This window comes from Prosopis cineraria, unplaced genomic scaffold (genome assembly GCF_029017545.1).
Source record: "Prosopis cineraria cultivar Desert tree isolate PC_DT_omini unplaced genomic scaffold, ASM2901754v1 PC7, whole genome shotgun sequence".
NCBI lineage: Eukaryota > Viridiplantae > Streptophyta > Magnoliopsida > Fabales > Fabaceae > Prosopis > Prosopis cineraria.
The window spans coordinates 36123077-36138751 of record NW_026555338.1 but is presented as its reverse complement, the minus strand read 5'-3'; the positions used below and the strand labels follow the sequence as shown (position 1 = coordinate 36138751).

Here is a 15675-nt window from a genome sequence, read left to right as displayed (position 1 = left end):
TATTTCACTTCGAGTTTGTCAGATTAAAAAAAAACTAAATAACATATCTTCACAAGAATATGCTATTTTATTTTATTACGCATTGACTATATGGTCATACGAAAAAATTATACATAACACTTAAAATCGTGCAAGTAAAACTACTCGAGTCCCGTTTGCAAAGTCACACAAGCTATATATATTTTTTAAAATATTTTTATCATAATGGTTTCAGGACTGAAACTTTTGAGAATGACTCCTCCAAAACCCCGTTCCGTGGAACGGCGCCCACATTTGTGCGTCCATCTCACGGAATTCTGCGTTCAACTTCTCCTTCTCCGCCTCCGATGCCAGGTGTTCCTCCAGAGTGGTCTCCACGTAGTAAATGGGCCGACACTTGGGCCCACTCCTCTCATTCAACAACACGCCGTCTTTCTTCTTCAGCGGCCGCGGTTGCGGTCTCCCCTTGCACGTGTGGATTGCCTTCCGGCACAGTCCGACCGGCACCTTGTACACCACCAGCACCACAACGTTCATCACTGTGCACGGCAAGCAGCAAAATATCGCCGTGCACTCCGCCGCCGTACCACCGGCAACCTCGCCGGCTTCACGCGCCCCTCGCGGCGCATTGTTCAGGACCTGCCCCCGGGTTTTCTCCGGCGGGGAACGCGGGGAATTCATCGATTTAGATAATAATCCTAATCCAAATGAAAGTTGAAAAAAGAAAAAACGAAGGAGGGAAAGCTAGGGAAGGGATTGAAGGAGAGATCGTGGTTTTGCGACTGATGGTAAATTTCGGGTATTTGGGCTATTCATTTCTCCGTTTAGCTTGAAACGGAGAATTGTCCCGAGAAGTACCATTAGCGAGAAAATGCGAACGAAGCAGCAATTAAAATCTAGAATTTAGAGGGGTATGGATTTAGTTAAATTGAGATTAAGGAGGTGAGGAAAAGGTGTTGACGAAGAGAATTAACTGGTTTTATGAGAGGTGGAGGTTATGACTTGCGGCACGGCCCGCGCTACTTCTTTCGCAGGGAGGAAAATACGGCCAGGCCATGACACAGTCCTTCCAATGTATATATATATATTTTTTGAATTGGAGACCATGGGAAAACCGTGTTAATTGATAAAATGAGTCATGTCAACGAATAAGATATTATAATAATCAGGTGGTGAGATATTGAAGATACGAATATAAAGATTGTCAGTATAAGTTTGATGAGATAATCAATCAACACATTTGTTTGCCTCTTTGAAAGTGTGGTTGAATGTGATTGTCCAATTTCGCATAGTGAGGTCTTTGATTCTATTAATGATTGCAGCTAGTGGGTAAATAGTAGAGAACTCATTATAGATTAGCGAGAGAGTTTTTATAGAGTCAGTGTAGACATTAACTTTCTTGAACTTCTTTACCCAGCAAATGTTTGAACCTTCCAAGATGCTCATGAATTCGGCAGCTGTACTTGGATAATAACCAAAGTATCTAAAGTAACCTTTGATCCAATTTTCTTGGTTGCTTCGGATAAGACCCACACATTTGGTTGCACTATGAATGTTGACGGAGCCATCAGTATCCAATCTAACCCAACATTCTTCAAGAGCAGTCCATCTAGTTGTTGCTTCATTGCCCTTCTAAGCTAGAAAGTTAATCTTATTTTAAAGATACTAGTTTCTGAGAATATCTTGGTTGCTAGTAAAGGCAATGTTCTTGTTACAGGTGTTTTCTTTTGTAAGATTTTGTACCTTTTTTTTTAAATGTTCCAACACACGTGGGCATAAAGTTTCTGCCAAGAGGTTTTCCTTAAATAAGCATTACTTGCATCATTTCTTGCATTCTAACTTATCCAATCCTATAAAGAAAGAGAAAAAAAAAAAGTGTCAAGTTTAGAATGATTAACTATTTTTATGCAAACCTCTTTAATTTTTTTACAATCTCTTAAAATATGAATAACAGAATCTAAAAAGTTACAACTAAAAAAACATATTTTAACACAAGAATTGCCTTCATCAAAACACGAGAAGTCCTTCCAATATTTGGCAAGGGTTGCAAAAGTTCTTGGACTGTTTTTTTCTGTGTATTCTCGAACACGAGTTGACCAGCTAAAGGGATTTTATGTTACCGTCATCGAATTCGACTTTTATTATACTCCCTTCTCTCAAGTTATAAAATATTTAGAGGTAAAGTCTCACTCATCAGTAAATTTAATAATTTCATTTTTAAAAATAAAAATAATTTAGAATGATTAACTATTTAATAATTTCATTTTTTTAAAAAAATAATCTTCATTTAATATGTTAAAAAAAGACAGATGTTAAATAGAAAGAAATAAAAGATAATGTTAAAATAAACTTACGTAATAAAATCTTAATCTTCTTAAAAAAATTTTTTATATTTTGAAATGGCAAATTTATATCAAAAATATCTTCTAATTTAAAATAGAAAATAATATATTGTATCTGTTTGAAATTAAAGATAATTTAAGACAAAATTATACATGCTAATAAAACTGAAAAATAACACTTTAGTAATTTATTTTTTAAAATATATACATATATTTCCAAAATATTATTTATTTAATATAATTTTAAAAATATAATAATTTCAATTTTCTCTTCAGTAATATTAAAAAAGCATTATTAATAAAATTTTATTTTTATTAGATTGTTTTATATTTTAAAACCACAAAAAACCTTCAACGTTATCTTATAATTTCTGGCCAAAAAAAAATGTTATCTTATAATTTGAAATTGAGAAAGTGGCTATTTACTTCAATCATTCAACTAACAGTTATGTAAGTCCCGTTATATCGTTGGCCCAAAAAAATTCCCATTTTATGTTATCATTATTTTATATCCATTGAATGAATGACTTAATCCCGGGCGATGGTCGTTAAGAGCAAAGTTCAGCTAGCTAGGTCATACCAGGCGATTATGGTTAAGAATAAAATTCAGCTGGCGTCTTTTTGACTTACATGGATGGAAGGATAAGGATGGGAGCCTTGCAACGGGGCATCATCATTGCGGTCGTCACCATTAATACTACTGATAATGCATATGATTTGTGTTGAATACAGTTAGATTAACGGTACTATTCCACAATGGAAGAGCAAACCCGAGATCATATATGCTGTTTAAAAATAATAGTAATTACTAATTTTAACAAGGAAAATTAATCATAAAAGTTTTAACTTGATTATAACTTTATTTATAAATTTTAACTCAGTAAAATTTAATTTTTAAAGTTTTAATCATTTAAAATATTAATCTTTTATATTTTAGAAAATAAAATTAGAAAGATTATATATATATATTTATCAAATTGAAAGTTTTAGTAACTTAAAATATTAGTCTCTAAATGTCAACATAATTTTAATTTTTGGAATTTTAATTTTAAGACATAGAGACCAATATTTTAAATGGTTTAAATTATAGATATTAAATTGTAGTAAATCAAAATTTACGATTGAATTATCACCAAAACAAAAATATAAAGATTGAGTTATACTAAGTCAAAATTCAGAAATTGAATTACAACTAAATTAAGATTACAAGAACTAAATAATTAACTTTTTCTTTCAATAATATTAAAAGTTTAAATTTATTATAATTTATTGCTGTTGAAAATTTGATAGATAAAATTTTTTTGTTTCACTTCGTTGTCTCAATCAAACTCAGCCAGCAGGTGCAAAATTGAAAGCGCAGTGGGGGATTGAAATGAAGCTCTGTAGTCTGTACTCTATACATCATTGCATCTCATGTTGCACAAAACATAAATGGGATCAATTACATCGAACCAACAGAAGTTTGGTTACTTTACAGTAGCATAAATTAATGAAAAGGTCAATGTCAGAACATGTTACAAATTAAAAGTGGAGGATAAGGTAAGTCATACTGTTAGACGGTTTAGGCAGCATGTGAACTGCCTTCTTCCAACAACAATTTTGTCTCCCAGACAGACACCTTTACATTTTGCATTTCCTCCTCCATCTTTTCAAGCAAGCATGAACTAGACGTTGAGGCTAGCAGATTGGCTTTCTTGCTAGAAGCTATGGCTCTAGCTGTCTGTAACTCTACGATTCTTCCAAATCCCATCTGTAACTCTTCCTCCAGGATCTTTATCTCAGCCTGCTTCAAATCTGATTCAAACACATATTCCTGGAACTCAACGATCATGGACTCTATTTCAGTCATCCCATTGTTTCTAAATTCCAAGAGCATCTCCTTTTCACTCACCACTCGCTGAAGTGCTAGCTCCTTTTCCTCCGTTTTACTCAAAATTTCTTGTATTTCCAGTTGAACAACCTGTATCTGCTCCTCTAAAGTTGAATTCTTTTTCTTTAGATTTCCCAGTTCCTTTCTCGTGATGCCAAGTTTTTCCTGAGACAGCCTTATCGCTGCTTGCAGCTTGGTTATTTCTTCCTCTGATTTTAGTAACTCAGTAGCTTTACCACTCATATGCCAGTTTTTCTGTGAAGAGTCTATGTTCTGGATGTTGTCAATCGCAAAGAGAACCTTTTCACCCTCCCGCTTGCGGTTCTCTTCCTCTAATAGGGATTTGGTGAATGCAATGTTTGCCACTAGTTCAACTTCAGATTCTTGGTTCTTCTTTTTGGCATTCTCTACCCCAAGCTTGCATGCTTGAAGAGAAGCCAATTCCTCTCTCTTTTTGTCAATACATCTCGTCAATTCACATACAACGGCCCTTGCTTGTACTTCCCGTTTCTCAAAATAAGAAAACGATGAGGCAAAGTTTGACAATGAATAGTTAACTGCAGAAAACTTCTTATCAACTAGAGTTCTTCTTTCTTGCGCTTCTGACAGCAGGAGTTTTAAGGATTCTATCTGTTGATGCTTAATCTGGATGTCGCTTTCTATAACTTCAATTTCCCTGGAGAGCTTATCAACCTCAATTGTTGCCTTCTCAGCACAATCTAGCGCTGCTAGAGTTCTGACAACATTTGAAATCTGTTCTTCAACTCTCTCAAGTTTCTTTCTAGCTTGACTTAATTCACATGACAGCCCCTTTGCAGTCAATACTTCAATATCCATGTCAGAGTAGACAGCAATATCAACCTCATGATTCACTCGAGATTCCTTGATTGAAGCACTCCCCTCCAGTAAAACTCTTTCTTTGACGTGGCCAGGAAGTTCACCTGATTCAAGATGGTCATTTAGCTGGGGGCTGGTCTGACTTGGCACGTTGTGTTCATCACACACTATACACAAACTAGAACCAGACAAAGTATCCAAGCCTTTACTTTCAATTATACCCTGCATTTCCTGGAAACCAGTTTCTATACTTGAGTCTTTTTCCCCCTCATCAACTTCAACAAGCTTTTCTGGGCATTCCATTTCCCTTTTGGATTCAGCTCTTTCATGCACACAAGATGAAAGGACTATTTTAAGATCATCCCTCTCTTGCATGGCTCTTTCATACAAGCTCATCAGTTTTTCATTTTCCTCATTCATTTCCAGTAGTTGATGCTGGAGATTCTCAATTACTCTTTTCATCTCAGTGTCCACTTCTCTTGTTCCTTCAGGAGAACAGCCGCCATTAACCCGGGCAGCAACTGCTCGAGCATCCTCAGCTTTATTTACAATCCTGTTATTACTTTCAGCAGCAACCTGTTGATGCAGGAGATCATTCCTCTCTTGCACGGCTCTTTCATACAAGCTCATCAGCTTCTCATTTTCTTCATTCATTTCCAGTACTTGATGCTGGAGATTCTCAATTACTCTTTTCATCTCAGACTCGGTGTCCTCTTCTCTAGCTCCTTCAGGAGAACAGCCGCCATTAACCTGGACAGCAACTTCTCGAGCATCCTCAGCTTTATTGACAATTCTGTTATTACTTTCAGCAGCAACCAGTTCGTACAATTCAATTAGCTTGCTATTATCCTCGATCAAAACTTTAAGCTTCATCTTGAGCTCATCATTCTCCTTTGATAAAATAATTGCTGTCTCATGAGCCTCTGCCTCTCTTTGACTTGCAGCAGCAATAGCATCTACCATTGCTTTCAATTCCAGTTGATCATTGATGCTAATGATGGGCATATTGCATGATGAGGGAATCTCCATCTCCCGGCTTCCCTCTTTCATGGCTTGGAGCTTCTCTTGTTCAAGTTTTGCTGCCAAATCATCCACTTGCCTACAAGATAATAATGGATGGATAATTTAGAAACATCGATCTTCAAGGCAAAAAATAAAGAAAAAGAGCAATACGAAGAAAATATTATTTCAAGAGTCACTCTATGTCAAAACCAAAGCCATTGTGGGGTCACTGCATAAGGAATTGAAAAATAAGAGAGAGAGGAAAAGGGGAAGGGAAACTGGGAGAAAGCGCAAGTACCTTTCCAACTTTGCTTTCTCTTCAAGACAAAATTCTAATTTCTTACACATGGAGTCCATTTCTTCTCGCCTTTGGATCGCCTGCCATTGATAAATTGATGTGATGTCTGACTTGGACAACAGTTTGACCAATAAAGAAAATCAAGTTCAAATAAATGAGATTTATCTAGACCTGCATTTTGAGAAACTCATTTTCCTCACGATTAGAAGACTGCAAAGGTGATTTTGGTCCTAACTCCTTTGGTCAAATATTAGCAAGAAATAAATTAGTCAGACAACAAAATGACTTCGAAAGGTAGCTAAAAAACTGAAGGGTTTTTTTCTAGCTCAAAAAAAATGAGCAGGTTACACAAGAATGTATTTCCGTTAAAAAAAAAAAAAGGGACTTTCCCAGGTCTAATTTTAGCTCAGATAGTCTAAATCAATTTTAATGGATGGACATGTTGACAACACAACAACAGGAGACTTCATCTTACCTCTTTGGAAATAAGATTCCCATCCCCATTTGCCCCTTCCATCACCGAGTCAGAATTTGTTTTCTACGACATTGGCGTTCGAGTAGGTCAAAAAGAGAGTACCGACCACTTATAGACATGTAAAAGAAATGAATTCACTTATTCCTAAAAACACAGAAAATATGAACCAGTACCATATCAGCTTCGTGCATTAGTTTCCAATCTAGTGCTTCCAACAACTGCACACAGTGGCAAACAGAATCAACACAGAGGACAGGTTGGATGAGAACTTCAAGTGAATTTTGAGGACTTCATATAAATCGCACCTTGTTTTCCAGTACAATGATCTGTTCATTCATAACTTCCCTTTCACCCTCTTCAAAAAATGACTTCAACCTATGGAGCAGAGATATATAAAAACTTAACAGAAAAACATACAGACGACACCTTTAGAGCAGAAAAGGTGATAAAAAATATTATAGCAATAATTTGTTTCTGCATATTTTGCGCATTGGCATAGATAACGAGCAATGTATGCATTAGAACTATATCATGTATTTAAAATTGATTTTGGTCCGGTAATTAATAAGAACTTGCTTTGTTTCACAAGAAAAAAAAAACTAACAAAATTGAGGATTCACAGTGTACAAAATAAAGACATGCCTTCTAATTTCTTCTTTCAGTCGCAAATTTTCCATAGCAAATCTAGTCACTTCTTGATTTCGGTCCACCTGGGCTCGCAAGACCTCAATTTCTTTCAAATGCTCCTCTTTCTCTTTCAGCAAGTGTGCCTCAGCAGAGATCTTTCCAGAAGCAATTGCTTCTAGTCTCTTTATTCCAGCTTCTCGAAAACGAAGCCTCATCTTGAGACCCTGAATCTCATCTTCCCTTTGTTTGGCCTGATTCATTCGAGTCACAGCCATTTAATTTCCGTAGAATAACACCATTAATGAACAAGAACCATGAGTATTGCAACTGAACATGTCGATTACTCAAAAACCATACAAAAGCATGACTATAGAGCAACATGAACAGATAACAAATGGCAAAAATTTCCCAAGCTCATTGCTTCATGAAGTATAAAAGCCGACCTATTTGTTTTTCCACTTCCATTCTAATCAGATAGAAAACTGATATAGCTAACCCATAATATACTGCATTTTTGCACATACAAGTTGCATGGCTGCTTGATTTTCAGCTCGTAGTGCCTGCAATGCCATCTCTTTGTCCTTTTCCCTCCTAAAGGCCCCAACGAGTGCAACTTCATAGTCTTTTTTCTGAAATAGAGACAAAAAACCTCATCAGAGTATACAAAATAATGATAAGCCTGAATATTTCTTAGATATCAAGGAAATAAAAGTGCACCTGAGATATCTTTTTACCGGAGGTTAATGGGCTAAATAATCCATTATTTCCCTCCCATTTGAAGGATCCTGGAGATCCTGGAAAGTTAATGACTGAAATGTCATTATCCTGAGCTTCTCCACCACCTAGACCTTGTAAACGGGATATTTCTTTCTGAAACCCATTAAAAATGAGCAAACATAATTAATTTGATAGACTCCCTATTCAACAGCACATATTTTATCAAATAAATCAGCATTGCTTTATATTCATAGTGAAAATGTTTTTGAAAGTCTACTGCCAATTCTATAGTAAAGTCCCTCTTATGAGAACTAAATGAAATCAGTTCTTATAAAGAAATTGAAAATCAACTATTAAGTTAAATATATTCATAATTAGCAAAAAAAAAAAGGAGAAAGCAACAACAACAAGCCTCATTCCATTAAGTGGGTTGGCTACATAGATTGCACAATGTCATTATGCTATATCAACAATCAAATATTTAGATATATTGTTAACTAAAAGGTCTTATTTAATGATTTCGTTGGAGTTTATTTTTATCTTCCTTTACCCCTCTTTATAGGACTGCAAACTATCCATTCAACCCTCCTCACCGACATCTCTTATGGCTATTAGTGATACTAATTAAGGGATCTAATCCCTTTTGTTAAATAAATATTTATATTTAAAGAAGTACCCCAACTACATCTTCCGCAAGGCCATTCACGCTTTCTGTTATGCTCAGAACAATTAGTCCTTGGTAATGTGCAATCAGTTAGCCGTGTATTCATTTTCCCTTTTAGTATAAATAATGAAAAGCAAAAATGCTCTCGCTTTCGATTTTGTGCCTACTTGTTGTAAAAAGTGCATTAATACAACTTTAGCAAGCTCTTCTTTGAACCAAATTACTTACACATACCAACCTGTGCGCAACCAATAGTCAGAAGCAGAAGGGACAAAACTCATTAGTATGCAGCAAAAGAATTTAGAGCATAACTAAGAAAAGATGAATGAAAATCTGTCCAAGTACCTTTAGTTGTTGAATTTGCATTCTCATGGCAATGACATCTCCAGATGCATCCTCATTTACAATGGCCTGAAGGAAAAATAGAAAATAGTTAGGCAGAAACTATAGCAATAGCATGAGAATCTTACTGTCATAAAGAGGAACCAGATGTCAGAATCACTCTACCATAGCTAGTAGCCTTTTAGCATGTCATCAGCTTTTCCCACACAAGCATAATTAAAACAATTAAGTAAAACAGTTTCTACTTCCTACTACTAGTGTATTGCAATCAGCTAATAACATAGACTCTCAATTATGACTGCCATAAATGAAGAAGTGCCAAGATAATTTTAAGACATACATTATTCTTAATAAATTTGGCACGCTGAGCAAACTTTAATGTGCTTAATGTTTCCAACGAACAACTGCAAGAAAAGCCATATATGTCATACAAACTTGTAAAATTGAATGACAAATATCGAGGTTGACATTCACTTATTTTTTGCTACTGGTAGGTACTTTACTGAAGAAAAATAAGACTCTTGTGTAAACATATTTTGAACAAGAAAAGAAGTTCACTAACCAAGTGGAGGGGCTAATATTTGCTATTATTATAGTTTTGGAATTCCCTCCGAGAGAATCCTGAAAGGAAGAGATGAAAAACTGATCAGGCAACTTGATAATTTGCTTCACCTTATTTATCTATATAATTAGGATGAAGTAACTCAAATTGCGTTAAAAAATCAGCATAAGAAAATCATCTTTCTAATGTTAAACCTTATCAAGAGGTTTCGAAATATTATTAGGGCTTGAACCATGAACGTCTCTTTCTTATACTGCCTTGATCAAGTTGTCCAAGATTCCAAAAAAATCAACTTGGAAATTTAGGCTCATAAAAAATTGGATACTGGAATGTCCCATAAACTACAATTTAAAGTGCTCCAACCTTTTGGTGCTTCAAGCAAATTTTTCAAATTCAATCAACAACTTCTAGCTTGGCAACGTAATCAACCAAAAAAAACCCCCATCTCTGTCTTCATGTTTGTTTGTTTGCATGCATTATAAAGTATTTTGCTTCATGTGGTTGAAATAAGAGCTCCTTTGCTGATAATACAAGGCTTTTTTTAATGCAACGTCATTGCAAAAGAAACTTCCAATTTCAAAGTCTTTCAAAGAACTACCTAATTAAAGTTTGATGCTTATTTAATTACTGAAGTTTCTTTCTATACTTACAAAAAGAATTAATAAGTGAACCTGTTAAAGGCTTTGGCTGAAAGTCCATTTGAAAACAAATATTGTTCTTTTTAACCTTATAATTCTCATCCATTCATTTCTAAACCACTAACATTGGAGACTGTAATATGGTTTTGAAGTTTGAATGTCAATTTTGGCAACCTAATTAACTCGATTCTAAATCACAAAGATACCTGAAGCAGAAATGTAAGCTTTGAATCACGGTATGGAACATGGAGTGACTTGCCATTGGATATACTCACTAGGTTCATAATTACAAGGCTGCAAAAACATATCACCATCAAGTTAATTTTATTGGGAGGTAACACCACAACTGAAATGCCTAGTAGATATTCCTATATTGAGAAACAATAATTCAAGATCCTTGTAAGGATAACCAACCCCAAGGTTGAAAGAGACTTATTGATATTAGTAGCTTCCTTAAGACGTTCTCCTTCTGCACCAGAGCTCTTTTGCCTATTATTAAATGGGTACAACATATTAGTCGGATGGCATATTCTAAATTATGAGGTAAAGATACTTGATACTTTTAAACTATTCTCTCACCTAACATGCACAAACAAACACATAATTGTACACACTATTGGAATTTACCTCTCTGATCCAGCCAAATCAACAAGATTGAGTCGAGCAAACCGATGGTGCGTTACACCTTGAGATTCCCACTAGAATCAAGTAGTTAAAATAATTGCTTATCAACAATAGAACTTGGAAAGAATACGAAAACATTATTAAATTTACACAAAATAACTAAGGAAGCAGTAATATTTCTACCTTACTTTCAATGATGCAAGTAAAGACACTATGAGAACGACTACTAGCACGATTCATATTAGTGGCAGCAACCTTTCTGTTTGCAGAACCCTAAAATAATTATTAAAACAACAACATCAATGCTGTTGAAGTTAAAGCCATCTAGAAACAAAGAGCAATCTCAAAAGTGAAGATGAAGATGAAGACGAAGGCATTACATACATGCAAAAGTTGTTGAATAACATCTCGAGCACTTGTAACCTCCACTTCCTTGAGATTTTCTACGTAAATTCCTTTCTTACTATCTTCTCTTATCTGCCATGTGATCAACCAAAATAAAATAAAAAGTTGTCTAAACAAAGGTTCAAGGGATGCAATATAAATGCCTCTCCTCCTTTAAAACACAAAGTAATTTATACATATTATTCCCATGATTTAGAGAGAGAATTTTCAAGGGTAGATTAATAATGGAATTTTCAATGGCAGATGAAGCAATCTTATTGCCAACGTAAGTTTTCTGAAAAGGAGGATGGATATCATAAATGGAAGGAATAACTAAATTATGTAAGAAAATAGCTTCTCATACCTGCAAATTGTTGAATGATGGTTCTAGAAGATCAAGGATCTGTTCATTGTATATCTCCAAGAAAGAACATTTGCACGTAAATTTTAACTTCTCATCTCTCCTGGCCTCTTTTTCCTATTGTAGCAAAGGGATTAAACACAGAAATTATATTGGGAGAATTACTTTAAAGTCTTACACAACAAAATTAATTACTATAATGTCAATTGACAATTGAACAAAGGAAAATGACAACACATTGTGTTGTCAATGTATTTTGTAGTAATTGATTGTATTGAATGAAAAATTTATGTAATTCTCCCAACTATATTCTTGTATACAAGAACTGCGACAGTTATTTCTAGTCCTAAATCGTGGGTTTGCAAAATAGTCCTATTTCAGCATGAAATGTGAAAACGTCAAGTTTCATGACAGGAAAGCTTTGTAAAATAGAAAGAGTTCACAAAAACAGAAGTAGATAAGTGTTGGTGATATTAAATAGCATTCTCTACCAACATTGTTTATCACCCTTGTACCAAATAAAAAAAAACATTGTTTATCACCCAAAAAAACTCCCATGAGCAAGATCACAAGTTATTCAATTATGACGCAAGTTTTGTTTGAAAATTAGATCAAAAGCAGTTCCGGAATGCCTGAGGCATCTACATATTAAAAGAATACCTTCTGGATTCTAGAAAATAAGTGCTCAAAAACTCTTGGTGTCATCCCGCAATTCACACTGTGTCTTCGAGTACCACCCTCAATGTCTCCAAGCATGGTGTGAGTCTTCCCACTTCCAGTCTAGGAAAATGATAGTAATATAAGCAAAATTAAGTTAAATGATCAACACATCAAATCACAGAAGTCTTGGTCCCTTGCACGTTGTGGATTTTAAACAATAAACTCTAATTGTTCAGGATATAAGACATATAAATACAGAAATTTTCCTGTCATTTTCTGTGCAGGGATAACATGTGGAATAGCTAACGAAAGACTCACTTGGCCATAAGCAAACATGCAGCTGTTATAGCCTCCCATACAATTTTCTACCATTGGCAAACCAGCTACTTTAAAAAGAGTCTCCTGTTACAATAATAATGAAGGATTACAAGTTTAATGATCAAAGAAGAAAAATGTAAAGCCTGAACCATAAAAGAATCAGTCAACAACATACCTGGCTAACGTTCTCATCTGCAACAAGATCAAAGGTAAATCGAGACTCAGGAGGTCCAATCCAAGTAATTGCCTGAGAACTCTCTTGCCTAACGCATTTGCTGTACCCTTGCAATGAGAGTTCGCCATTGCTAAGGGGGCGGATTCTAATAATAACCTAAGCTCATAGAAGAGAACCAATGTAAACTTGATTAGCTTACATCAAGTTACAAATAAACCACGACCTTAAACTATAACAGTGTTGATGATGTGTGTGTGTGTGTGTGAGACATGATGCAGTCCATCGACTTCTGATTTTAATTTTACTGCCAGGCAAATGTACTGCATAGCTCAAGGGTTTCCATTACAAGGCAAAATTCTTGCTGTCAGTCACTTATTTGCAGGTGTAATGATTTATTCAGTGAACAAAATTTACCCCTATACATTATGAAACTTTGTATTAACTATTTATACGCTACCAGCCGGAAGCGGACCTCTACAGAAATTAACAGTTCAAAAGTGACGAAATTACTTGATGTAAATAGTCGTAAATAGAGAAAAGAAGTACCAAAATTATGCTTGATATGAAGAGTTACTCTATAATCGGTAGTAAGATATAAATAATCGTGAATAAACGTAATTACGATACTTGATATGAATAATTACTCCATAAGCGTAAATAGAGAAGGGATTCAAAATGCAAACAACAAAGCCTCTCTCCACCTGCACGTTGTGATCCATCCAGAAAGAAGGATCCTCGCAGAATTCGAAGCTCTGACTCGCCGATACGGCGCTACAGTCCCCAACTCCATCTTCATCCAAATCGTTACTACTTCGAACTGCAGAGCTGTGCACAATATTCTCTTTTGCAGTAGATTTCAGAAGATCTGGAGTTCTCTGAACCAGCGAAAAAGTGTCGGAGGAATGATCCTGGAACCCGAACCTGCTCTTAATAGCACTGGCAGCCTCCGATATGAATGGCATTGTGAAATACTCCAATCAGTTTGGAGAAAACCTACCAATCCAAACTGAAAATCTACTGAAACAACGCGAAAATTAGGGCTTGGAGATGAGGAAATAGGGAGAGTAAGACAAAATTCAGATTACAGATCCACTGAGAAATTGATAAGGGAAATGAGAATCTGAAAACCAAAAAAATCGGGTGAAGTAGAGTAGCAGAGGGCAAGATCCACGGTGGAGAGTTGTTGAGATAAACGGTCTGTATACCTTTTAGTTCAAAGTTTCGGACCGTTTAAGTTCAGAATTTCAAATTTTCGATGGGTGGAGTGGAGCCAACTTTTCCGTAGCGTCCGCATTCGGTGCGCTCAGAAGCAATCCTCACTCTCCATTTCAACCTAAATGGATCTCTGCCATTTATTTAAATTAAATTTTAAATATTTTTAATATTATATTTATTAAAATAAAAAATATAAAAAATTTTAACATTAAATCTGAATTATTTAAAAGATATTTAAATAATTAATTTATAAAATTTATAAATTCTTTAATATTAAATTAAATCATATAAATTATATTAGAAATATTCAAAGTTTATCTAAACAGTTAAATTATAAAATTATAAAATTTTTAATATTAAATTAAGTTATTAAATGAATATATTTATTAAATTTTAAATTTTTTTATATCTCTTATATTAATAAATATTATATTAAAAATATTTTAAAATTAATTTAAATAAATAGTAGAAATTTATTTAAATTAAAATGAAAGGTTAGGATTGCTCCTAATTTAATAAGCACCTGTGCTTATCACGAGGAGCACCGTTTGCAAATCGCTTTTCTGTACGAGTAAAATAACCCTCGAGGTCAAGGCACACTATTTTATTGATCAAGAAAAGCCCAATGGGCTCTACCCTGAGCTGCATTCCATTCTTTTGTTTCATTGAACCTTAAAAGCTGTCTTGAGTATGAAAAAATCGGATGAGGTGTTACTTTAAACGTTAATGATTTGATCATGGTTGAATCGTGATCGAACTGGATATAATTAATTTAATATTTATAGATAATATATATATATATATTACAAAATAAATTCATCCAAAATTATAAAAAATAATATTTAAATTAAAGAAACTTTCTAAATTATCTATAAATTTATATTTTAATATTTTATAAGAATAATATTGTAATATAATCTATTTCATTCACTTCATTTTAAAAAAAAAATTAATATGATTTTTTTACTACCCAGAAAACAATATTTAATTGTATTAATGTGAATTTTTTATCAAAATTTTTGCATTAATGAAAAAATAAATAAATATTTATACTCCCCCTCTCATTTCAAATTCTTCCGCTGCTCCTCTGTACACCTTTTACTGCTTTTTAATATAAATAATAATAATATTATTATTAAAAATTATTAATATAATATTATAATATATTATAATATAATAATGGATGGTTCTCGTGGGGAGAGAATTTTTTATCCCAAGCCTAATACCCTAACTCCAGTCGTCACCTTCAATCCTCCTTTTCTCCATTTTCCTTTGCTGTCGTGACTGTTTCTAAAGTGTAGTATATCGTCTTCATAGCAATAGATGATTTTATGACCGATCAGGTAGTTTTGTTGCTAGAAAGACGCATTTAAGGTAGTGGTTTATTGTAAAATACATTCTTTTCTTGGATTTTAATGAATATCTTTCATTTCTTTCCATTTTCACCTTTTATGTAGCCTCTCCTATCAAATTCCTTTCCTTTTTTTCCTCAGATCAGGTACTTAAACATGAATGGTTCAGACCAATCAACCACTCGATTTTTTCAGTTTTTTGGTTTGTTGATCAGTTGGCCAATTTTTAATCT

The 15675-nt window shown here is 34.2% G+C and overlaps 2 protein-coding genes across 3 annotated transcripts; both read right to left on the bottom strand.

Moving 5' to 3' along the window:
* Positions 1-1021, bottom strand: LOC129316901 (uncharacterized). The gene has a single exon (XM_054961302.1). It carries the CDS (start codon positions 658-660, stop codon positions 211-213), a length of 450 nt encoding a protein of 149 aa, XP_054817277.1. The 5' UTR covers positions 661-1021; the 3' UTR covers positions 1-210.
* A 2688-nt stretch (positions 1022-3709) lies between these two features.
* Positions 3710-14022, bottom strand: LOC129314967 (kinesin-like protein KIN-12E). 2 transcript variants are annotated; one of them, XM_054958452.1, is made up of 22 exons: positions 13577-14022; positions 12876-13031; positions 12701-12784; positions 12383-12502; positions 11726-11839; positions 11362-11454; positions 11161-11250; positions 10981-11051; positions 10768-10842; positions 10560-10647; positions 9716-9774; positions 9494-9557; positions 9157-9222; positions 8148-8300; positions 7955-8059; positions 7446-7681; positions 7109-7178; positions 6977-7021; positions 6804-6866; positions 6500-6565; positions 6329-6408; positions 3710-6127 (listed from the first exon to the last, which is right to left on the bottom strand). In XM_054958452.1, exons 1-22 carry the CDS (start codon positions 13835-13837, stop codon positions 3883-3885), a joined length of 4404 nt encoding a protein of 1467 aa, XP_054814427.1. In that variant the 5' UTR covers positions 13838-14022; the 3' UTR covers positions 3710-3882. The 2 variants fall into 2 exon arrangements, with proteins under 2 accessions (XP_054814427.1, XP_054814428.1); XM_054958453.1 differs by lacking the exon at positions 6500-6565.
* Positions 14023-15675: the final 1653 nt, after the last annotated feature.